Source organism: Clarias gariepinus, chromosome 5 (assembly GCF_024256425.1).
Source record: "Clarias gariepinus isolate MV-2021 ecotype Netherlands chromosome 5, CGAR_prim_01v2, whole genome shotgun sequence".
Lineage (NCBI taxonomy): Eukaryota > Metazoa > Chordata > Actinopteri > Siluriformes > Clariidae > Clarias > Clarias gariepinus.
Genome location: NC_071104.1, coordinates 37,921,042 through 37,946,356, shown reverse-complemented (window position 1 = coordinate 37,946,356; position 25,315 = coordinate 37,921,042). Strand labels below are relative to the sequence as shown.

The 25,315-nt window shown below is 36.9% G+C and overlaps 1 protein-coding gene across 1 annotated transcript; it reads right to left on the bottom strand.

The window, feature by feature from the left end:
- Window positions 1-1,070: 1,070 nt before the first annotated feature.
- myl1 (myosin, light chain 1, alkali; skeletal, fast) lies at window positions 1,071-7,898 on the bottom strand. Its single transcript, XM_053497140.1, has 6 exons — window positions 7,682-7,898; window positions 5,857-5,884; window positions 4,830-4,973; window positions 3,282-3,455; window positions 2,209-2,286; window positions 1,071-1,565 (listed from the first exon to the last, which is right to left on the bottom strand). The coding sequence occupies exons 1-6, from the start codon at window positions 7,802-7,804 to the stop codon at window positions 1,537-1,539; spliced, it is 576 nt and encodes a 191-aa protein (XP_053353115.1). The 5' UTR covers window positions 7,805-7,898; the 3' UTR covers window positions 1,071-1,536.
- Between the last annotated feature and the right edge of the window lie 17,417 nt (window positions 7,899-25,315).

Sequence of the window (25,315 nt, the reverse complement as noted above, 5' to 3'; positions counted from 1 at the left end):
CTGTGACATTAAACATTACACTTAGACATGTCACTTTGTGAAATATATCAAATGATATGCATACAGTATAATACTGCTGCAAATTTCACTTACCGTCAGCTAAGGTTATAAAAAGGTTAATTACAATTAGTTACAGCTAAATTATTTCTAAATGTTAAATGTTTTTCTTGATAAGGGCCACAGACAAATGGGGGCAAATGGGCACTAGACCCAAAAAATAACTTTTCTACATATGCAGTACATATGCCTGAAACTTGGTAATTTGGACACGAAAACACTGCATTTTGTATCTTTTACTGCAGTAATCCAGCAATATAATGGAATAATATCGCGGTAATCCTGTAATATAATGCAGTAATACTGCAATACTACAGTACAGTTAATATTGAACAGCTACTGCAGTTGATATAGTAGTTGTACTGCAAATTAAATATACTGGTATACGCAATTTAAATATTATTATATCAATAATATTATTAAAAATAAGATGACTCTGGCATTCACAAACTACAATTGAGACACACATCACTTCACTTTAATGAATTTAGACATTTAGAAGGATCCTAATGCAGTTGGAATGCAGTACATTGTATTATTATTATTATTATTATTATTATTATTATTATTAATAATAATAATATGAGGAACTTTTCAACTTACCTTAGACTGCCAAAGCTACTTGGATGAGTAGTGAAGCGTTTCTACTTTTTTGTAAAAACCGTTTTGGTTGCGTGAGGTCAGAGTACACTGTGTGGTCTTTTCTAAATGGACCTGGATCATGCTATAAGAAAACATTAAATGACTGGTATTGGGATAAGAATTGTCCAACATCTGGAACAGTAGTGCTGAAGTTTCCCAGCATTCAGTCACCGTGACCTCTGACATTTTTTCTCACTAGGCCAGACAATGTCATTTGTGTCGCATATTGTAAACGATGCTCAGTAATTCCTAACATTCTTATGCTAATTGTTGCTTGTCATTTAGTGGGAAACCTAATTTCCATAAACATGAAATTAAAAGTTAAGACTTTCCCGTACAGTATGATAAAGAACAGGAGTCTGGACTCATGGTGGAATTTGTGAAAAGTTTATTATGAGAAATGACAGAGGAGAAAAATAAATAAAGACTTCAGGCAAAGGGAAGAAGAAGGCAGTCCGGCAACCAGTCCACAGTGGAGGCGGTGTATAGTAGCACCTTCGGACGACAAGGAGGATGTGTGTGTGTGTGTGTGTGTGGGGTTGTGTGTGTGTGTCTATGTGTCTGAGGTGCCCTGTCGAAGAGAGCACCCCGTTTTTATGCCTTGTTACTGCCCCACTGTGGAGAGACTCGCCCGACACGAGCAACTATGAAAAAAAGGCTTCCAAAGGAGGACACAAAAAGAAGGGAAAAACATTGACAAAAAGAAAGGCTTAAAAATGACATCCCATAGTCCTTTCATCTAAATTCATTTCCCAGTTGGTTGTGGACACAGTGCATGGACGTCCTGACACCATGGGGTCGGGAGAAATAGACGAGCTTCCTCGCAACCGATTCCTCTTACACGGACAAGATGTGTTTCACGAAAGCTGGAGGAAGGAAGAGAGGAAAAAGGACGAAAGATTCATCAGCAATGATGTGGTTCATCTGCACAAATCTATATAACATTTTTAAAGGGTTATTATTATTATCACAGTGTTAATGAGGTCTCGATTCTGAAAGCATTCAAAAGCAGTACATTTGATAATAAATGAAACATGAGAAAGTGCTGCAGTAGAGGATAGATTAAACACTCCAGCTGTTTAACACTGACGAACAACCTTGCCAAGCTGTTTAATGTATTCTATACTGCAGCACTTTGCCATGATTCATTAATAAATATTGTACTGAACGTCAAACGTTTGAATATGCAAGGAATAAAACACTTCATCGACTGATTATTTTCCCGTAGGCCATGTTTTATTCCTTACATGGTATAATTAATTGGCTAATTTTATCCAGACAAATTTTTAATCTTTAAAAACAATCAATTTTTTTAATGTATCTGTAGGCACTTTACAGTCTGTCATTTGCTCCTATTTCTTTAAATCAGTCTCCTATCATTTAATTTCATTCAATATGAAGAAATTAATTAAAAGTTTAATTAATTAAAGGTTTTGCACAGTACTGTATACAGAGGTCTTGCCTAATCGCCATGTTGTCTAACTTTCTTTATTGTTTAATAGCACTAACCCTCGTAGTTGACGCAGCCGTTCTCGTCCTCCTGACCGGCCATGAGAGCGTCGACCTCAACCTCTGTCATTTTCTCACCTGTCGGTTATTCAGATGGACAGTAAGCAAAAAGAGAAAAAAAACACACACACACACACACAATTTTATACACTAAATATGAATATACAGTAATGCAAAAGGGAACGGAAACGTACTGCAAGCTTAAACTAAAACCTCACATTTGTCACATTCCAGTGACCAGTGGACTGCTAAAACCTCATTTCATCTGTTGAAACATGTTTAAACCCTGTAAAAGTTTTTTTTAACTTCTGAATTTTTAGTTATTAAGAAAGTTAAAACCCCAATGTTACCCCACTGAGCATTATCACACAAAATAAATAAATAAATAAATAAATAAATAAACAAACATGAGGTTTACTGATACATTCTCATTATTATTTAGAAATTATTTTGTATTTGTAAAGATATTCATTCACTTAAAAAAAGATTAATGTAATTTTACTCTTATATTTAAAAATATGATCTTCAGCTTTACAAACTTAATTGCTATTAATGAGGTCTGTTTGCTAATTAATGTTACTATTTTGCACTAAATTGTTCATCCTATATCCAAATTTACCTTATTTTATAAATAGTCAGTGTATTTTGTTTTTGTTGTAATAAAAAAAAAAAAAACACTTTAGAAAGTAGACTTTCTAAAACCAGTCTTTAAACTCCTATTGAAACAGGAATTTAAGTGGAAAGTATTATATTATATATATTTTTACTATATAACTATATATTTAGAGTTCTACGGTAAAGTCTACTGTAGTACTTATTATAGTAAAAAAAAATTCTTCATGGCTGTTTTACAAAATAATGTGGTTAAGATTTAAACAATGTAGTTTAACTGTGCAAATACTATGTAAAGTTTTCGATATATACATTTTTCCAGTGCAAAATTAAAAACAACCATCTGCACTTAGCGCGACAGAATAATTTTTTTTTAAATGTGCATTCAATTCAAAACTTATGAATGAAAAGCATTTGTTTCTGATCTTACATAGCATGTACTGTAGCGTGCAGGCTCTTACCCAGTGTTGAGAGGACAATACGCAGCTCAGCGCCCATCACTGTGCCGTTACCCTCCTTGTCAAAGACGCGCAGACCCTCAACGTAGTCCTCAAAGCTACCCTTGTTGGGGCTGTTCACAATGTACTGCAGCATGGGCAGGAAAGCCTCGAACTCCACTCTTGTATTGGCCAGCTCTGTCCAGAGAAGGAAGGGTCAGAGGTCACGGTGAGTTTATGATCAAGAGGAAGCAAGATAACACACACAGAGAAATCCCAATGTTGAAGAAATACTTCTGTAGCATAAAATAGGAGCTTGTGGCAGTAATGCTGGCTGTGAGGTTTATAGAGGTTTTATATCAATATATTTATATGTTTATATCATAGGCTTATATTTTTTGTAATTTTTCTGTAATTTCTTTTTTTTTTAAATCTGCATTCTGTAATTGAAGTGTATTTGTTGTTCTATTATTAATAATTAGTTCTTCTTTCATTTAATTTCATTATGCATCAATATACATTATATATATATACTTTATATAATATGTTATACATGTATTGTAATGCATAATTAATATAAAATTGTATCTTATAAATTTAGATATTTTAAGATTATTTATCGTATTTTACAGCATGTTGTTTTATCCTTTTTTATTTTATTTAGTTTTTAGATTACTTATTTATTATTTCGTTTTTAGATTATTTTTACATTACTTTTGACTCACTGGTTCACTTATCGTTCATGTTATTAAACATTTTCAACATTGGCACAAAAGACACAGCAGAAGGCATGAGAATTATATACGGTGGTGTCTTTACCAGCTGAAACTTGTGCTGAAAAGCGTTTATGAAATGTAAAGGTAGATGTTGAAAACAACACAAGCTCGGCTCCAGATGGCAAATAAAAAGCTCTAATGCTTTTGTTTTTCCAACTGGTTTATATCCAGACACTTGGCAATGGCGAGCCTCCAAAAAGAAATTAAATAAAAGAAATGAATAATAAAAGGCCAGCAGTGATGCCATCCTTGATCCTTTGATAGACTCTTCCCTTTCCTGCTGTTCTGTGTTTATTAACAAGTGCACAACCATATGACGAGTTCAACGTCATGCGTTCATTAACCTTTCCTTTTTTAATCTTGTCAGTTTGTTTAGTGCCATTCTAACTAATGCATGAGCCGTAGCTAAGACTTTTTCTCTATTTCTTTTGATTGTGTAAAGCTGCTTTGCGACAATGACAATTGTTAAAAGCGCTATACAAATAAAATCGAATAGAATTGAATTGAATTTGGAAGCAGACAGAGGAAGCTGACGGATCACTTGTTTTGTGCACCGAGGTTCAGATATCAGAACAACCGCACCAGATCCCGTTTGAATCAAACCAAATGTCAAGTGTGTATACACCCTAAAAGTCCCTAAAATGGACTATCTAACATTAAATCTAGATGTTTGCTGTACTGTACATCAAAGTGTGATGACTGAAACTCATGAGTGTTTCTAAATAATAGATTTTTAGAGTAAATTATTGAAAAATACTACGATGTATTGGAGAATTAGGGAGAATTTCGGTCATACGCTCAGCAGTAGGGTTTCCCAGGAGATGGTTCACTTCCTTGTTGGTGGGGTTTTGGCCCAGAGCACGCATGATGTCAGCGACCTGGTTGTAGGCGATCTTGTTGTCACCAACTCTGTCGAAAAGGCCAAAGGCTTCCTTGTAGTCTGTGTGAATGAAAGGAAACAAAGAGTTTGCTTAGGATGCATATGAATTATTTAATTTTAAAAGAAATATGACTTGTTTTCATTAATAAATTATGGATGTTGTGTCTATTGTGTCCTGGTAGAATTTCGGCCCAATATGGAATGTGTTTTTGATTTGTCAGTAAGGATGTAATGCTGATCTGGAAACTGACTGGTTTTGGCATGTTTCCCACTACTAATGTAAAATCCTGCCGTTATACACAACCTGCCAGTCAGATGGGTGAAGAATGCGTGCCATGCTAGATGTTTCACCAACTGATCATCAGACATTGAGCCCAACAGCTGCACTAACACACACACACACACACACACACACACACACACACACACACACACACACACACACACACACTATTGGTGGCTTTAAGCAGGCAATATTGACCCATTTAAATAGGATTTGCTCTGGGCTAACTGGAAAGATTAATGACTCTCTCCACACACACACACACACAAACTGAGTTAAGCCTGAGGAAGGCGTTCAGCACTTCGACTTGGAATCAATACGGTCTCCTAAGAATATAACTCCGTCCTTATAAAGGCATTGGTACGTCTAAGTGAGCCGCGTAAAACCAAGAATGCTGACCGGTGTGTAACTAACACCACGCCTGAAGAATGTCTGACCGCCCACAGGGCAATAAGGCTTTTTAATGGTGTCACACACTCTGACTAGTGAAGAGCGGTATAGGTAAATGTATTTCCCTGATTGACTCTATTTGATTGTCCTGGAAAGCTGTTGGAGTTTAATATATATATATATAGAGAGAGAGGAATTATAAAGATCTGAATCTTGTCTAATGGAAATAGAGAGTAGAATGTTTGTAATTTAATAAAAAGTTAAACTCACCCTCCAGCTGGTCTGGGGTGAACTGAACCTGCAGAGAGAAGAAAAATCATTTCAGGTGTTTACTCATGTGTCATATAACAAGGCAAAGATAGGAAAGTGTTCGAATATTATTGAAGTTTTTATGTGATTTTTTTTTTTTTTAATAATTTAACAAACATTAACAAACAGTTTGCTTTTTTTAACATAACAGTGGTAATAATTGCATAAATATCATCTAGGTGTTTTTTTTTTGTTAGTTTTTTTTTTTTTTTTTTAATAAAAACTTTCACCACAAAAGGGAATTTTAGGTATAATATTGAGGAAAAAGTATTTATGGACATTTAGTAAAAAAAATTATGTATTGACAAAATGTCTATAAATACATTATATATATATACACATATAATATAAATATTTTTATATTATTAATAATAATAATAATAATAATAATAATAATAATAATAATAATTACAATAACAACAAAAATAATAATAATAATCATTATTATTATTTTTATATAAAATATAATTATCTATATTATTATATTAAATATAATATTATATGGCAATGGTAAAGGGGATGGATTATTATAATTATATACGTTATACAATTTTTTTCTTTCCTGAAAAGGAAAGTTTATTTATTTATTTATTTTTGCTATCTATCTATCTATCTATCTATCTATCTATCTATCTATCTATCTAGCAGAGGAAAAAGAAGAAGAAGACAATTTGAAAATTACAAAATATTGTTACATTTGTTTTTTAAATGAATAGTAATAGATTAGACACACTAATGGAGTTACACTAATGGAGTTTAATACTATTTTAATAGCAGACTAGTCAGGGAAAAATTTCAGCCTTTTATTAATTTTTGTTTGTTTTTGTTTTGATATTCCAACTTTAAACAGTATTAATCTTTGTCTTCATCTTTGTGAAGCTGCTTTGAGACAATGAACATTGTTAAAAGCGCTATATATATATATTTAAAAAAAATTGAATAAAAAAGAATGTTTAGGAAAGAATTTTGTGACCTCATAATTAAAATTTAATATTTTATAAGAATATGTAATATTTGAATATAATTCTTAACCAATACACAATAGGTTTTACTTTTAAAATATTTACAATATAATACGGATGAGCTGCCAAGAATAATGATTCCTGGGAAGTGAGTCATGAATTCTATAAATGCCAAACTAAGAGAGTAATAAAAAAAAAGTGAAAGTCTTAGTGATGGAGGGAGAGCTACTCCGCTCCGTATGCTTTATTTAGCTTCTTCTGTGACAGTAACATGACCACGGGAAGTCTATCTTTGGGTGTCTTAACCTTGTCTACATTTGGTTGCGAGATGATGCACCCCAAAGCGTCCTTACTGTAAAGACTGTAAAGTTAAGATTAAGACGCATAATTTGGATTAATCGATTAGATTAATCGTTAAGATTAATTGATTAGATGGCGGCGTTGAAGGGGAATTGATGATCAGATTGTTCATACTGCTGATACAAGCACTTCTTTTCTTTAATATTTTCTCTTAAATTTGTGAATTTAGGATATATGTATCCTCAAGTCTTCATTCTTTGTAGATTTCTTCTTACAGTAGGTACAAACAGTAAGACAAAATCTTAAACAAATCTCTTAAACAAAATGACATTGCAAAAACAATAAATACAGGTAAATATCATCAGATATTTCCCTTTCTCTTATTAGATCAGTAATCTATAGTATAAAATATACATTAATTAAGTTAAACTGCAAAGAAACCGTCACTGAAAGCATTTTGTTTTGTTTGTTAGTATTCTTTATATCATGGTAAAATATTATACTATATTTATACTTGTAAATACCTTGACTGAAGCCAGATCGACTGCTGCCACTTTGGGTTTGGCCTCGGGTTCAGGAGCAGGTGCAGGTGCGGGCTCGGCCTTCTTTGCAGGCTCGGGCTTCTTAACGTCCTTCTTGGGTGCCATTGTTTAGCTGCAGAATTAGTGTTTTACACCACCGGGGAGGGAGTGGACCACGACCTGGAGGATGCTCAGCGCTCGTACAGAAAGCATGGATGTATATATGCGCCCCTGTTTTACTCCATGCTTGATTTCGGAGCTTGTGGGCCGATTGGCTGGAGAGCGCTGAAGGCTGGTCCCCGTGCTCTCTAAATGGACATGGGAGGGGGACAGAGCCACAGAATGAAGAGGACATGCTTAACACTTATTTGGGGTAACAGGTGAGGAGTGAAAGTCGGCGTACAGGGTCATGAGGTGAGAAAGTGCAGCCATGCTTTTACAAAATATAAGAATTTCACCACCACCTGTCTCTCAGCGGAGAATCAACAGAAGCTGACTTGGCTACAAAATCCACAAGGTTAAATGTTTTACATTCTCTCTGAGCATTGACTTAGCACTAAGGTATTTTGTTGTATTAAAAGTCAATCTATGTGTTAATATGTGCATGAAAAAACATATTTTCCATATGAATTGTGAGTCATAAGCATTTATAGAAACTGGAAATCCTGTACGGAATGCAGTCAGAGTTTTATTTCAGACCCTAAAAGTTGTATCAGCTAATGCACTCAAATACTTCACCATATAAACATAAACACTTGATAACACACTAAATACCTATTTTAACATGCCCAGCAACAGACCTCCATTCCCACATAACAAACATACAAAGCCTTGCTCATAAACCCAGTGACACATTGACTCTGCTCTGCCATCTAATACCCTGTCACTAGATCCTGACCTATAAAACTACCCTGTTTTCAACAATGCTGTCATCCTAAACACTGAGTAATAGCGCCCATCTTGACAATTAATTCCCCTTAATAAAACCACTCAGCCATTAAATACTCAGTAATACCCTCCCCTGCATATAAGCACTTCAAACACTAAATGCCCGACATGGGTTAAATGCCTACCATACAGTACCCCTAATGCTCTAATTGTATACCCAACAATTCAAATACCCTGCCATTAAACCCCCAGCGGTGCACAATGACTAATTAAAAGAAAATAAATTGCAGGAGGACACTTACCAACCCACAGAAGACTCAACAATATACCCAGCCTTCCACCAAATACCCATTAGCACACCAGCTCTATCTATCTATCTATCTATCTATCTATCTATCTATCTATCTATCTATCTATCTATCTATCTAATATGCGCCAATTCTGTCCTCAAAACTCCTATCAACAGCTGTATTTTGTGCCAAAACACCCAGCGAAGAACCCACCATATATCACCATTCTGGTCCAAAACCTCTAATCAACATATCCACCCTGCCCAAAAAACACCCGACAGAGATCCCAGTTTGCTTCCCAAAATCATATCCCAAAATGATATTGATACCCCTCATTTCCCAAATATGCCCATCCTCCGCCAAAACACCAAGCAAAGAACCCAGGGTAACCCAAATACTCAATAATATGACCAAAAACCGCAAAAGAACCCACCCTGCCTCCCAAAGAAAAAATAATACAGCCAACCTGCGCCAAAACTCCCAACAACTCGCAATAAACTCACTCTTCTCCTATATACCTAGCAAAAGAACTCACCTTCCCTCCCAAATACCCATTCTCTTTAACAATGTGCCCACACTGACCAAAAACTCCAGCAATGAACCCACCCTGCCTTTCAAATACCCAATAATTTGGGCACCCTGCCCCCGAAACTCAAACAGGAAACCCACCAAGCCGTAGAAACATCATGCAAAGAACCAATCTTGCTTCCTCTAAGTACCCAACAGTATTCCTACCCTGCTCCACAAGTCTCAACAAATCCACCCTGCCCCAAAACACCTAGCAAACACACACCTTTTCCACCAATTACCTAAATATGCCCACCCTACTCCAAAATACTCATCTTTTCCACCTATACCCATAAATATACCTAGACTCCTCCAAAAATACCCAGAAGGAACCCATCCTTTTTCCTGAATCCCCAAGTATGCTTACCACTCACTCACTCTCACTTATCCTCTTTACCATTTTATCCTGTATTCAGGGTTGCAGAGGCCTGGAGCCTATCCCAGGAGGCTTAGGGCATGAGGCAGGGTACACCCTGGACAGGGTGCCAATCCATCGCATGGCACACACTCACACACCCATTCACACACTACGGGCAATTTGGGAATGCCAATTAGCCTAACCTGCATATCTTTGGACTGTGGGAGGAAACCGGAGTACCCAGAGGAAACCCACCAAGCACGGGGAGAACATCCAAGCACACAGAGACTGGAATCGAGCCTGGCCGGAAATCAAACCCAGACGCCTGGCAGTGCAAGGTGACAGTGCTAACCACTACACCACCGTGCCGCATAAGTATGCTTACCCCCCCCCCAAAAAAAATACCCAGCAAAGAATTAATCCTGCCCAATAATATGCCCACTCTTTTAAAAAACACCCAGCAAGGATCTCTCTTTTGCTCCCAAACGCCCCACCAGCAAATGTCTCCTAAAATACCAAGACTTCACCTCAAATAAACAGGGAAAATGCCCAAACTGTCCACCCTGCCCCTAATGTCCAGTAATACACCCGCCAATTAATTCACCCTGTTGCTATGTACCCTGGAATATACCCTGAAATACCCCCAATTACACCTGATATTCTTTTGGAAGTGTTTCAAAGTCAGTATAATGTTTTTCATTTTCAAAGCTATGGGGAGGGGGAGAAAGGAGAGAGTGTTTGAGAGGGGTGTAACCCCAGCGTCATCTGCAAGAGGAAATGACGTCCTGAAGTACGTGCAGGTTTAGATTTGGACTTAGGTATGCAGAGAATGTAATTTAACATGAAAGCCATAAAAGGTATTCGCAGATAAATGGGGCACGCGGATTATTTTTGTTGTGACGGTTCTAGAAGAAAGAAATAGATCGCAAAACTGCAAAGATCCAACTAGATACAGTAGATTTGAGCAAATGTTCAAAAGTAATGTATGGTAATTGATTATTATAGTACTATTGAATTTTTTTTTATAATAAGACACTATGACAGTGTGCCATTTTAAACTACCTCCAGTGGACTCGTGGGAACAGAGGTTTTTTTTTTAGGGGGGGGGGGGGTCTTTGATCAGACATGTCTTATACTGTACATTACTACCATTTAAATCAAATCAATGAAGAATAGTTTGCTTTGATCTATTCTTCCTTCTGTCTGCCATGCCTCCTCAACCTGGTTTAGCATTAACTTTGTTAGCTTTTACAAAGCTTGAGCATTGTGTTTTACAGTAAACCACTCAGACTCTGGAGCTGAAGGTTTGGAGTGCGACTTGCTCTCAGCTGCTGTCGCCTCTTGCCACACAGCATGATCTGGATCCTCCCAAACATCTAAATCCGTCTAAATCTGAGAAGGCGCAGGCTCGAGACATTCCTCCTCCTTCTCCTCCCCCTTCCTTCGCCACTCTTTTTTTTCTCTCTCTCTCTCTCGCTGACCTCTCCTAGCAAAGAGATCGCCAGTGAAAGCCTCATCGGCTCAGCTGTCCTAAGCGTTCATCACCCGCCATGTTTTCTACAGGAGACCCTGCACCTGTCCGAGCTCAAGCTCCACTCAGTGGTTAATGAGTTTAACAGTGCACAGAAACCTGGAAAGAAGCCCCAGAGATCTTGTTGGCACTTTACAGCAGCATGTAGGAGGCCATTAAGCACATCAGGAAACATTAACCATAGAATGAGGTAGATTTCAAAAGATGAAATCAAATTCAATATCATTTTCAATCAATATAATTTTATCGGATGAGGAAAGTGATGTGACATGTAGAGAGGTAAAGAGGTACAGGTAAAAAATATATATTACTGGATTAAAATACAATTACATTAAAATCAACCTACAAATTATATTTCCATATAAAGTACTAGAGAATTAATGCCTACAAATAATGCATGTTTACTGCATGTAGAACATTTATGTAAATTCATCATTTTGTTAGGTAGAAATTTCACAATGATTTTAAAACCTCTCAATATTGCATCAGAAACTGTTGGACATTCCTTCATTAACATTTCCTTAATGATGCAAGAAATCATGCGTATTATAAGAGTATTAACTGTTTCTCCAGACAGGGGTTCTTAACCCCCCTCCCCTCCCCCCATTTAACCCATCCACCACTGACAAACACCAACCCATGAACAATTTTAGACTACTTATTTTAAAAATTTATTTTTACTAACTGAGCATGCTCATAGATCTTAAACCATTTTAACCATTATCTAATTGTGCTAGTATGGCATTTTAGCCATTATTTGTTATTATGAGTGACATATTATTATTTTTTTTTGCACAAAATAGGTATTATGATAAACTGAATTTTATTTCATTTTAACTAAATATACGAACATGACTGAGCAAAAAATTTACAAATGGGTCACAAAGGCAAAGAAATAGCACAGATACACATGATTGTTTTTGGTTGTTTCTATGACCAGAAATTTTTTTTTTTATAATATGCTCATTTTGAGAGTTCTATATTTTTGCGATGTAATTCCCATATTCCGGTAGTGGTAAAATTTACACGTTAAGAACGGAATGACAGAAGAAGAGAAATACGTATATATATAAATACGTGGATCTGTGCTGCTTAAGGGTTATTAAAATGACATTTATAAAATTTAATTTAAAAGACTAGAAATACCTCAAAAAATACAAATATGGTAATGATTTTCAAAGATAGAGCCAAAAAATGTAAACTTTTTTTTCTTCACATTTTACTTTTAACATTAAAAGTCTCCAGATAGGCATTCAAGTTCTTGTATAAGAAAAATCTCACAGATTATTGGATGAAAACTGAAACTGACTTTGAAAAAAAAAAAAAAACACATTAAAAGCAGATGATCTAATTGTACATGTTAAAGCATCTGGGTGAAACATGAAACAGTTGGTTAAGCCTTTGATTTATTACACACTAGTGTTAGTATTCATCGTTGATGGTTAAAGAGTTTGTAGAAACAGTTAAAAGGTTAAATCTAAAAATAATCTGCTGATCTTTAATGTAATCAGTGATTACATATTACCGGTTGAAGCTCATGTACATGTCTGTCTGTCTGTCTGTACAGCAGAACTCTCTGTCTAACTTATTAATACAAAGAAATCCCTAGGCCAAAGAAAACGCCTTGTTTACGCTAAGTTGTCCTTCTTTGGTGGTCAGACAAATACACTCCCTGTTCGGTAATCGGAGAGTGAATCACAGATGAGAAATGGAAAAAGTAGATAAAAGGATAAAGATGAAGTTTTGTCTTAAAACCACTCCAGCGTGTTAAAATTCACTTATACCACTTCAGCGCTGTTATTTCAGCCAAAGTGAAAATATGAACTAATCCCAGTAAAAATATTCACTTTATCTTTTCTAATTAATATCTATTGGTGCAGGTGTTTGTTTACATTGAGACAGTAGCGCGTTAGTGGGTTATTTTAAAGTAGATTAATAAATCCGACACATAACTGTTCATAACGTCACTTTTACTCAACGTTTTGATTTCAGGTTAAACTTCAGGCATTACAGCATCTTACTGTAGTACTGCAAAGGTTTCCGTGAACTTTGTCCAGACAGTTTTGCATGATGTTTTGATGAAATCTGGTTGGACAGACCAGGCATGGCAGTTTGATTAGCACCTGATGCTAAACTGGCACTTAGTTGATGCTAGGAAAAGTACAGCAAAATACTTTTTTCCTTTTCTTGAAATTTTCTAACACATCTGCGCAAAATAATGACATTCCATCCAGTTTGGTCATACGTATTTCCCCCGTCACTCTGCATTTACATCAACAAGACTAAGCTAATGGTAGATAGGTAAATGAAACATTGAGTTTTTTCCCTTTCAGTTACTAAGCAACAAGCAACAACTGGTCACCGTCTCAAACTGTCCTTTAGTAACTTCTTATTAATCTTGTGAACCTTTTGTCTTTGAGCTTTATAACAAGGAGATCTGTTTCAATGTACTCCTTTATTTTAAAAGAATGCCTTAACTTTAGAGATTTTGCTCCATACTGACATGTGATAGCACCACTCAGTTGCTGCAGATTCATTGGCTGCACGTCTGTGATGCGGATCTCCCGTTCCACCACATCCCAAAAGTGCTCTATTGGTCTTAAGATCTGGTAATTGTGGAGACCATTTAAGTTTTCCCAATCTTCGTCCAATTTTGGTTAGCGCAAACATCTACACATAATATTAATAACACTAATAGGCGTAGAACTTCTTTTTCATGACAGATTTAATAAAGCTCATGGGAAACCGCTAGAGGAAAATCTCTTCAATAAAATTAGCATCTCCACATGACTTAAATTAAAGGATTCCCTGGGAAATGAGGGATGCATGAGAGATGAGGCTGCATTTCATGCTTGCTCTTTTTAGCTTCATTCCAGCTGTTTCTTGAGTAATATTTATTTTAACTAAAACAGAAGTCAGATGATCACTGTTCAGCACATACGTACCCATTACATGTATGATTGATTAAATAACATTGCCAGGTCTAAAAGCAACCCTCGACTTTTATTCAGCTCAGAGTGAGGATCGGTTCCTGACTGTACGTGTAATTGTAGTCATTAGGATGCAAAGAACATAAGCGCACCCTCGATCTGTACAATTATTCTTGTAATTACAGCCTTTCACTCTCATCTATGCATCCAGCTGCTTGAGGTTAAATGGGTTCTTTACTTTTCTAAATATTATAATATCAAGCCACATCATTAAAACCATTACCATTAAACCCACCTAGGTTTTGGGTTTCCTTTGTGCCACTGGGGTGGCTCTGACTCCTCTAGGTGTCAGACAATAAGACCTCTGGTGTGTGCCAAGGTGTCTGGCACCAGTAGGTTTGCATGAGGATCCTTTGGGTTGAGAGGTGGGACATCTACTTGTTTGTCTGGCACATCTTATGGGCCCTTGATTGGATTTGTATCTGAGGAATTTGGAGGTCTGGGTCTACAACCTTGGGCTCTTTTCCCAATGGAAACAGTACTAGGTGTTCTGATGCCTTTCTATCATGGACAGCATTGACTTTCTTTACTGTTTCATTGGTTTTTCTATGCGATCAGACTGGACAGGATGGACTTTGGTCCCAGTGAGCATGGGAGAGGTTGGCTGCCCATGATCCTGTCAGCAGTTTACTGGTATATAATTGGTGATCAATGTTGTTTAGTTCATTTGGTGGTGGTGGTGGTGTTATGGAACCTTCGGGGGCTCACCCATTTACATTCAGCCAATGGAACTCCTGATTCTTGAAAACATCCGCCAACCACAATCACAGATGTGCGAGACAACTGTGCTAGCCTATAAAGCTATCGCATAATTTTATTGGACTGCTTTATTGTATTTAAATCACATTTAAAAACATATACAGTGTTTTTTTTAGTTCAGGCCTTATTTGTCACATATACGTGACTACACAGTGAAATTCTTTCTTCTTCACATGTCCCATCTTCTTATTAGTAGGCTCAGGCAGGGCGCAGGGTAAGCCATTATATGGTGCCCCCTTGCTCAAGGACCCAACAGCGGCAACCTGGTAGAGCTGGGGCTCGAACTGCTGACCTTCCAATCACTAACCAAGAGCCATAACACACTGAGACACCACCAGCCCTCAATGTTTTGGTTGTGTTGAAATTACTGTATGTCTGTATGTAATATTTCTACAAGGACTTCTTTGAACATTTGGAGACCTTTTATTTAGACATTAGTTTATTAGTCACCTCACAGACCCGGGTTCAATCCTAAGCTTGTGTTACTGTCGGAATTGGTGAGTCTAAATTGCTTTGGAGTCTGTGCGGGTGCTCTGACATAAAAGAGGGTTCCATCCAGGGTGTATTCCCACTGTGTGCCAAGTGGGACCCAAACCAGGATAAAACTGTTACTGAAAATGACTGAACGAATGCTAGTCAGCTTGCATCAGCTTACAGGTCAGAGTCCATTTGACTTTTGTGTGTGCTCTTGATGTGTTAGTGACCTATAGTCCATAGCACACAATCAGATCTTAGATTCGATCATCAAGATTCAGCACGAGAGCTTGAAGGAATTGGTTGTACATGAGAGCTCTATTTTTATCTCAGCATATATAGTTTGTTCCCTTCCCTTAGCACCACATCACTCTACACAAACCCCATGAAGGGATGACAGAATAACCTTTATACAATATCCTTGCAGGCCAGCTGAGCACTTGAGGTTAACTTTAGCCACTCAGGAATGCCTTTCGAGTATAACAGGGCTCCTTTCTACAACTTGACTCGCCATCATAACAGGACTTCTGTCCTCTGTTTTATTTTAGACAGAATGATTTAAGTTTCTATTTTCTGTCACCTTGCACCTCCAGGGTTGGGGTGTTTCGAATCTTGCCTTCATCCCATGCGTGCGTGGGGTTCACGTCTTCTTCTCTGTGCTGGGTGGGTTTCCTCAGGGTACTTTTGTTTCCTCCCACAGTACAAAGATAAGTCACTGTAGGCTGATTGGTGTTTCTAAATTTCCCCCATTGTGTACCATCCATCCAGGGAGTACCTCACCTTGTGCCCTGAACTCCCACAGCATTGTAAAGCCTGTAACCTCTCTGAGGAGTTCATTTCCTGTCTACTCTCTCTAACACAGCTGCTCATGGTCAGGTCTAGACTGTAAGTCAGTCATTTCACTTATATATAATTTACATATGCCATTTGTGAATCATTAGTCACTTTATAGCTTTATCATGTGTGGGTACACATCATGCCAGAATTAGCAGATATTTATAATTATTACCAACTAATAAACTAATGAGATATGATACAGATATGACTACCTCTTGGGACTTGTAAACGGATGGATAGATAGATGGTTGGATAAATAACTAAATAGGGCTGATGAGGCTACTAAGGGTACTTGGGTAGCTCACTGGTTAAGGCATTGAACTATGGTTTGGAAGGGCCCAGGCTCACATACCCTGACCACCAAGTTGTCCTTTTTGGGCCTTTAACCCTCAACTGCTCAGTTATATAATGAGATAAAAATGTACTTTGCTTTGTATAACGGTGCTTTCCAAATGCCTAAATGTAATATCAGTCATATGTTACCACCTTGTTTTGGTGCTAAAAAAACTAATACTTGTATTATAATGTACTGATTATAATAATAATATATATATATTTTTGGGGGGTACTGTGAGAACTGTGGTGCAAAAGGTTAAGGCTCTGGATTACTGACCAGCAGCTTGGGGGTTCGAGCCCCAGCACCACCAACTTGCCACTGTTATGACCCTGAGCAAGACCCTTAACCCTATTTGCCCCAGAGGGTGCTGTATCCTGGTTGACCCTGCACTTTGACCCCAGCTTCCTAAATATGATATGTGAAAAAATGATTTCACTCTGCTGTAAGCTACATATGATAAATAATTAAATCTGTTATAAAAGCCTTATAAAATTAGTATACTTTACATTTGACTAAATAATGTCCAGTTTATTGTTCATATGGTCTGTATTATTTCCTCTATACTTGTTTCACATGCTGTGTAACTTTGCGTACTCTTATAGTATGCAATGTATGCAAGTTATATAAAGAACTAAATAAATGATATAGCCTCTACTCAACTTGACTTGTTTTTATTATCAACATGGATCTAAGCTCTAGAATAATCTTCTAGAACTTGTTGATCTTTCCTAGGATTTAGATTCAGAAAGGGTTCTGTAGTTTTCCAGTACCTTCTAGACTCCAGTGACAACAGGGATCATCTCCTCCCTATTCAGCTCATTCCTATTTTAGGTATTTGGACTTGGAGGGACTTTCAGAGTGAAGGTGAGTGGTGTGAGATGGAACTGTCAGATCGATGATTGTGAAACATCTTGTCCTTGATGACTGGATTGTTTCTAATACAGGAGTGGTCAATTTTTTTTATTTAATGGAACTCTGTATAGTTATATATTATATACGTTATATATGTTATATACTGTATAGATATAAATGTAATATTAAGTTTTTCTTTACCTGAAATACAGTATGTATACATTTTTTCGATTGACCCATACACGCATAGCCATGGGCAAAAGTTTTGAGACTGACACAAATATTCATTTTCTGCTGCTTTTTTTTTGGTTTGTTGCTGCTTCAGTGTTTTTAGATCTTTGTGTCAGATGTTACTCTGGTATACTGAAGTATAATTACAAACATTTCATAAGTGTTAAAGGCTTTTATTGATAATTACATCAAGTTTATGCAAAGAGTCAGTATTTGCAGTATCGATCCTTTTTTTTCAAGACCTCTGCAATTCGCCCTGACATGCTGTCAATCAACTTCTGGGCCACACCCTAACTGATGGCAGCTCATTCTTACGTAATCAATGCTTAGTGTTTGTCAGAATTTGTGTGCTTTTGTTTATCCAGCTGCTTCTTGAAGATTGTCCACAAGTTCTCAATAGGTTTAGGGTCTGGGGAGTTCCTCGTCCATGGACCCACAATTTCAATGTTTTGAAATGTCACTTGGTTATGACCATGACTTTATGGCGAGGAGCTCCAGCAAGGCATTGGTTATCACCAAACTGTTCTCGGATGTTGCTTCTGGAGGTTGTTCTTTATCCATGATTGTGTTCTTACGCAAAATTATGATTAAGCGCACTCCCTTGGCTGAGAAAAGTTAGCTTTGGCAATACTCTGTTTATCGTTTGCTCAAAAAAAAATGTGCTTTTGCTCAAACAGCTACCATTTGCTCTAGATTCTCTGCCCTCTCATTGGACTTAGTCCAATGTATATTTTTAGTTTCTGTTGAACTATCTCCTTTGTTTAGCTGTATGCTTCCTGCGTATAGCCATGACTAAACATTGTTCAGAAAGAAAGGCTCTGCATGTTAGCTAACCATGTTGACACCATCTGCTGCCCCCATCAGGTGATAGGAAAAAGTGCAAGCCACCTGTCATACAATCTAAAAGAGAATTAATACACACATCTGGGGAATCTTTAGGTTTAAAGATGATTGGGTTAGACATTTTAATATTATGTAATATGTTTATTTTGCTTCAATCCCACTTCTGCCCCGTCACTTTTGGCATGCTCATGAAGCTCCACCTTGAGGATCTTACTTGTCCCGTAGTGTAGAGTGCGTGTTAAATGATTGGTTGGAGGTGCATCCAAACACAGACAAGGATAAAAAAAAAAAAAACTCCGCATTTTAAATTCTTTTTTTAATATTTATTTTGTTTTACTTTGTATTGTTTCTAAGAATACTGATGATGCATCTAATGATCTTACATCAATCAGTAAATAAACAGCAAGCAAATCATTTATATCTAAGCAGAAAGTGGGACAACTTTAAGAGATCATGGATGAGGTTGGGTTTTCTTTTTTTCGAATGTAGGTCCTGTCACTCATCCATTCACTCTTTCAGTCATTTGCGCTGCACCCCGGCAGCTACATAAGGAATGGGGTTGTAACTGAGTCTAGAGACAGATGGCTTCTATTTATAGGTTTCCGGAGATGTGTGAAGTTTCTTGGGATCTCTCAGAGAGGTTTCAGCTCCTTAAGGGGCCTGTCCGGTGCCACGGGGCCTTCCCCTTTAAAGCTGGTTTCTCCGCTGAGAGTATAAAAGGTACGGGCTAAACAAAGCTGCACTTGGCTTCGGATGCTGTTTGTTTCTCTTTGAAAGCAATCTGATCCGCATCTCCTTGGAGAAAAAGCCCTATTATTATCACTCGGTATTAATGAAGTCACAGAAAGATTTCCAGCATCGCCAGTCTTTCCGAATAAAGGCTTCTTAATCACCTCCCACCCTCTCAGGCATGCTGTCTTGTCAGTGGGAACACTCGTAGTTATATAAAGCACTAAGTATTGTAGTTATAAGTCTGTATATTTATGTTCTTACATACAAATTTTAGTAAATATTGTTTTTTAATTGACAGATTACGCAAAAGTAGTTTCTGGAGGAGTTTAATTAAGAAAATGTTTATGTGTTTTTATATATGGTTTTATACAATCTTTCTTACTGTAGAAAAATGTTGAAGTGCAAACTGTTTGGAAAAGGTTTCAAGATTGATGTACAGGAACAATTGCTTTTCTAAGTCCATTGCTTGTGTTTCTTTCCCTCTTGGCGTTGTGTTAACACACACCTGAACGCTCCAGACTAGCAAACTGCCAAAACTTCTGCTTTTATAGACCTGCTGATGATTAATTAATCAAGGACAATTGAAAAGCACCTGCTTGTTATTTTTGGTTTAAAAAAATAATGGCACGGTGGGGAAAAAAACTACATCTTGTTGTTCATCTGAGGTTGTGTTTGCTTAATACTGGAACCCGTTATGATTGGATGATTTTTATTATAATCAGATGATTTTTATTACGAAACAACAGAATTAAAATGATACAACAGTATATTTTTTTGGACATATTAACGGTTGCTTTTTTTTTTTTATTTCATCTTAATTTACTTATTCCAGTTATTTAATTCATTTTTAGTTCTTATTATTAAATATATATCATCCATTTCAGCAATTTTTGAAACCTTGCCGTCCTCCACCCCATTTTGTAAATGGTAACCAACATCACAGATTACAGGGGGAAAAAAATATGTTATATTTTTAAGAACTGACTCAGTCATGCTTCAAGGAACTTCTTCCATCTTTATCGCATTGCAGGAAGTGAAGTAATTCATCGTTTTAGTGTGACTGATGTATCATTTTATATATATGTGATGACTCTTTGGGTGATTATTACTATTCTAATAATATTACAGTGTGTTTTTGTGTCTGTTGCATTTTTTTAATAACCTGTGTTAAAGCTAATTATTTGAATTAATAATAAAATATTTACTTAAATTTTATTATATTTTCAGATATAAAAAAAAAATCAAAGAGGGCTTTAATTTCTTTTAAAAAGCATGAGCATTTAAATACAATAAATGATGAATTACATATGAATTTCAATTTAATTTAATTTTGTTAGAAAACAATAATGTGTATGAACATAGCAGAAAAACCTAGACATCACTGCATGCTTTAAAAAAAAATGCTATCACCTATTACAGATAATTATTTAGCTCAGTGCTGCCCCTGTGTGTTAATTATTAGAACTACCATTGCCTTATTGCTACCATACAAGTCAAACTAAAATATATTTTATTGTCATGCCAACCATATATACAGTAGGAGTACAATAAACAGTGTCAAAAACAACAACAACAACAACATATATAAAAATATATATAAATTAGTATACTTTACAAAAGTAAAAAATGTGACTTATCACTCCTAGCAATAATAATAATAATAATAATAATAATAATAACCTATACAATTAAATATATTTCTATGTTCACTATTCAAATTATTTTTTTTAAAACTAGACCCTGTATTTGCCACTGGCGCACTAAAAGACCCAGCATTCTGTCAGACTTTCAGACTAAGCCCTGAGCAGTGTGACCGCGATATCCTTGGCTATTTACAGAGCTCATGTACATGTACGTCTGGAACACACTCCAAGGTGAACATTTTTCAGGAGACAGAAAACATCTTATCCGTTCTGGTGCCAATTCTTCTTCCATCCTTTCTCTCACAGTCATAAGTCTGAGAATAGATCGGGAGCTCTGACGCGTCACGTTTTACGACTGAGGCTTCTCTCCTCGGGAAGGTTCATTACTGTGGACACCAGAGACTCAATAGAATAATCATCAGTGTATACAGAGCAAATAATTATATGTAAAGCCTGTTCATTATTGAATTCAGGTGTTTCAATCAATCAGGCCCAACATGACTGTGTCTCAGTGCACAAAGCAAGGACTTTAAAGACATGGTGTGAAGAGTTTGGTGTGGACGACCTCGACCTCTCCAAAATCTTGGGGAAGGCCTTCCAAGAAGAGTGCGAGCTGTTGTAGCTGCAAAAGGGGTCTGACTCCATATTGAAGTTTATGTACAGTATTTACTGTAGATACAATGTCATTCCAGGTTTCGCCAAATCCTTTTTCTCCATATACTGTACGTCCTGTTCTGTGCAAATAGCGTTAACATTAAAACCACCTGTATGATATTGTGTAGGTCCCCTTGTAGGTCTGGACTCCAGCAACACGGTGGTTATCTGGCACCAAGACCTTTTTTTAAGTTCTCTAAGTTACTAGGTGGAGTCTCCATGGATCAGACATGTCTGTCTATCAGAAGCTTGATCAGATTTGTAGCGCAGTGTGTGGGGGTTCATCATCCTGCTAAAAAAAGGCTACTTTCTGACACTGTTTCCAAAAAGTGGTGTACTTGACCTGGAACAAGATCAAGATTCAATTATTTTACGAGAGGAGAACCTTACAGAACAGTGAAAAGTTTTTTTTTTTACATGGCCCAGTTAGGAAGCTGGGGTCAAAGTGCAGGGTCAGCCAGGGTAGAGCACACCTGGAGCAGGTACGTACTACTTACTTGGCGGTGCTGGGGCTCGACCCTCCAACCTGCTGATGAGTAACCCAGAGCTTTAACCAACTGAACCACAGCTGCCCCAAAAAAGATAGTGGTCTCGGAAACTGTAGCTCATGACTCAATGCTACCATCTGTCTTGACAAGTATGTTTGTGTAAATGATATTATTATTCATATTCATATTATTTATATATTATTATTGTGATGAAATTTCTGGTAAATTATGGCGTAAAAGCGATCGACATTTACAGAAGACTTCAGGCACAGTCAGGTGATGAGACTCTTAGATGCAGTAAAACATTTGAATGTTGCAAAAGTTTTAAGGAAAGCCATACGAGCATTAGAGATGAAAGATAACTCAGTACGTTTGAGACTGTTGTGGGCCTGATCAATGAGACGAATGTACCAAAGGGACCAACCTCCTCCTAAACTTCAGCAAGACAAAGAAGTTGATCGTGGACTTCAGGACAAAGCAGGACAGGAAGCACCAGATTAACAAGACCCCAGTGGAGAGAGTGGACAGCTGCCGGTACTTCAGTGTTCTGATGCATCATAATTTATATATTTTTTTGTGCATCTTTTTTCTTATTGCAGTAAAATTCTTCTATTTCCTTCTTCTATTTTTTTTTCTCCTTTTAAATTACGAACAGTCATTTAAACATTTCATTGCATATTATACTGTGCATGGTTGTGTACATGACGAATAAAGTTATAATTAGAAATTTACTTCTTTACTGTATTTACGTATTTGTTCTTTACTTGTTAAACTTGTTAAACAGAGATACTGTTAAATACAGTATCTCTACATACTACAGCAAAATTTGCACTTTCTATTTCAGTATGTTTCTGCATGCCATTACGTTACATAACCAGAGTGCTGTACAGTATTGCAAGTATGAAGATCGCCACCTGGTGATTATTTTGAGTAATTTGCTTTTGACCATGAAACAGTAGCGTTACAGGTGATTGAAATAAGAAGCGAATTTGGTTTCTGAACAGCAACGAAAACAGGACAGAGACTCTTACTAAAACGTTAAGGCTACTGTAAGCTAAGCTAAGTTATTTGTTATTTAAATAAATTCAAAATTAAGTACTTTTGATCTTTGATCATGTGACCCTTTAATTGATAAGCAGTGTAGAAGATGAATGAATGAAAGTGGAACTGTACACATGATCATTCGCCAACACAGGAACTCGGCTGGGAGTTATGACCTGACCTCGCTCTGAGACATTTCTGCATATTAAAGAGTTCCTGGGAGGCCGGCGTTTCAGACGTGAATCAGACAGATACTGCGTACTGAAGCCACGTTCTACCTTGATCTTATCCAAGCACTGGTGAAACATTGGGATAAGTGCATTAGTGTAACTGGGGATTATATACAGTAGAAAAAAAAAGGGAGTTTTTACTTTTAGTACTGTGTTCTGTTATTCTATATAATAATGTTTATGGCTTTAACTGTTTTACCGCAGATGTTTATTTATATTTACTATTAAAAAAAAAGGCAAGGAGCAATACTGTTTAAGAAATTTCTAAATAGGAAGCAATATGAAGTCTAAAAATACTCTAAGCTTAATATATTACTGTACACTGTAATTTCATAATAAATAATGTTAAATAAATGTATTATTTATATTTCTCTGATGCAATGTTCATCTGTCACTGTGTGATTGTGATGCTCAGTGCGGGACTGTGACCTTTTTTTTGTTATTCAGTATGTTATTTATTCCTTTTCTGTATTTTCACTATAACTGTATATTTTATAACAGTATTTGAATATTCGGCTTCCCGGGGAAAAAAACAATCTCAGATGTCAAGTCTTTCTAAGGTCTTTGCAGCATGTAGTTATGGTGGCTTAAATGGATGGATGGATGGATGCAAACACTCATTCTTTCACCAGCTTCTCTGACAAAGAGAAGCTCCCTTTAGTTATGAATTTTATAGATTGTTCTAAACCACTGACACTGGAGACTCCTTCCATTGAATGCAATAGATAGATGGATAGATGAATACTAACAGTCATTTTTCCACCATCCCCTCTCTATATCTTTGTCTCACTCTTAAAATGTACAAAATGCTTTTTATCAAGTTACTGAAATTGCATATTCCCTTTCTTTATGACTTTTACAGATTGTTCTGAACCACAGACACTGAAGTCTCCTTCCATTTAACACAATAGATGGATGGGTAGATGGATGCAAACTGGTATTTTTTTTACCATCCCCTCCCACTATCTCTCTCTCTCTCTCTCTCAAAATGAACAAAATGTTTCTTATGTTACCGAGAATGCACAATCCTTTTAATGATGACTTTTACAGATTGTTCTGAAAACACTGATCCCCAGAGACTCCTTCCATTAAAAGCAATAGATGGATGGATGCAAACAGTTGTTCTACCACCACACACACACACACACACACACACACACTCTCTCTCTCTCTCTCTCTTTCTCTTTCTCTCACACACACACACACACACACAGACAGAATGCTTCTTAGCATGTTACAGAGAATACCATAAGTTTTACAGAATGTTCTGAACCACTGACACTGGAGACTCCTTCCATTAAAAGCGATTAAGTATCACCTTCCTTACAGAGCGCATTTTCCTTTGTACAATAATGCCATGTTTTGAATGTACAGTATGATGGTACTCGTATGTGGATGTAGAGTCCTGGGAATGTGGATGTAGTATGGGATAACATATTTGATGTATGACAGGACACACACACACACACACACACACTTACTCTTTAACGTCCTGAAGCAGTTTAGAATTACCACTCCTAACTCCTGGCATGTTTTCTTGGCACACAGACAGTTACACATGCAGGCTCAGGATTAAACCGGGTGATTTGGAAAATAAATTGTTACATTTTAATCTTTTACTCATTACTTTAAAGTTTTGAACTGCTGGGAATAGGTGTTATATTAACACACACACGCACGCACGCGCGCACGCACGCACGTGTTAGTTTTTATCCATTGAACTCTCAGATCTCATATTTCAGGTTGCGCCGTTCTGTCAGCACGTGCCAGGCGCGAGCCGCCCCTTTGCCGAGCGCTGATTGGCTGCCGTTTCGGATCCTGCTCGCTGATTGGCTACTGAAGCGAAACACACGCACGAGCCCTCGACACAGCGTTGCCTCATTCATTTCTGT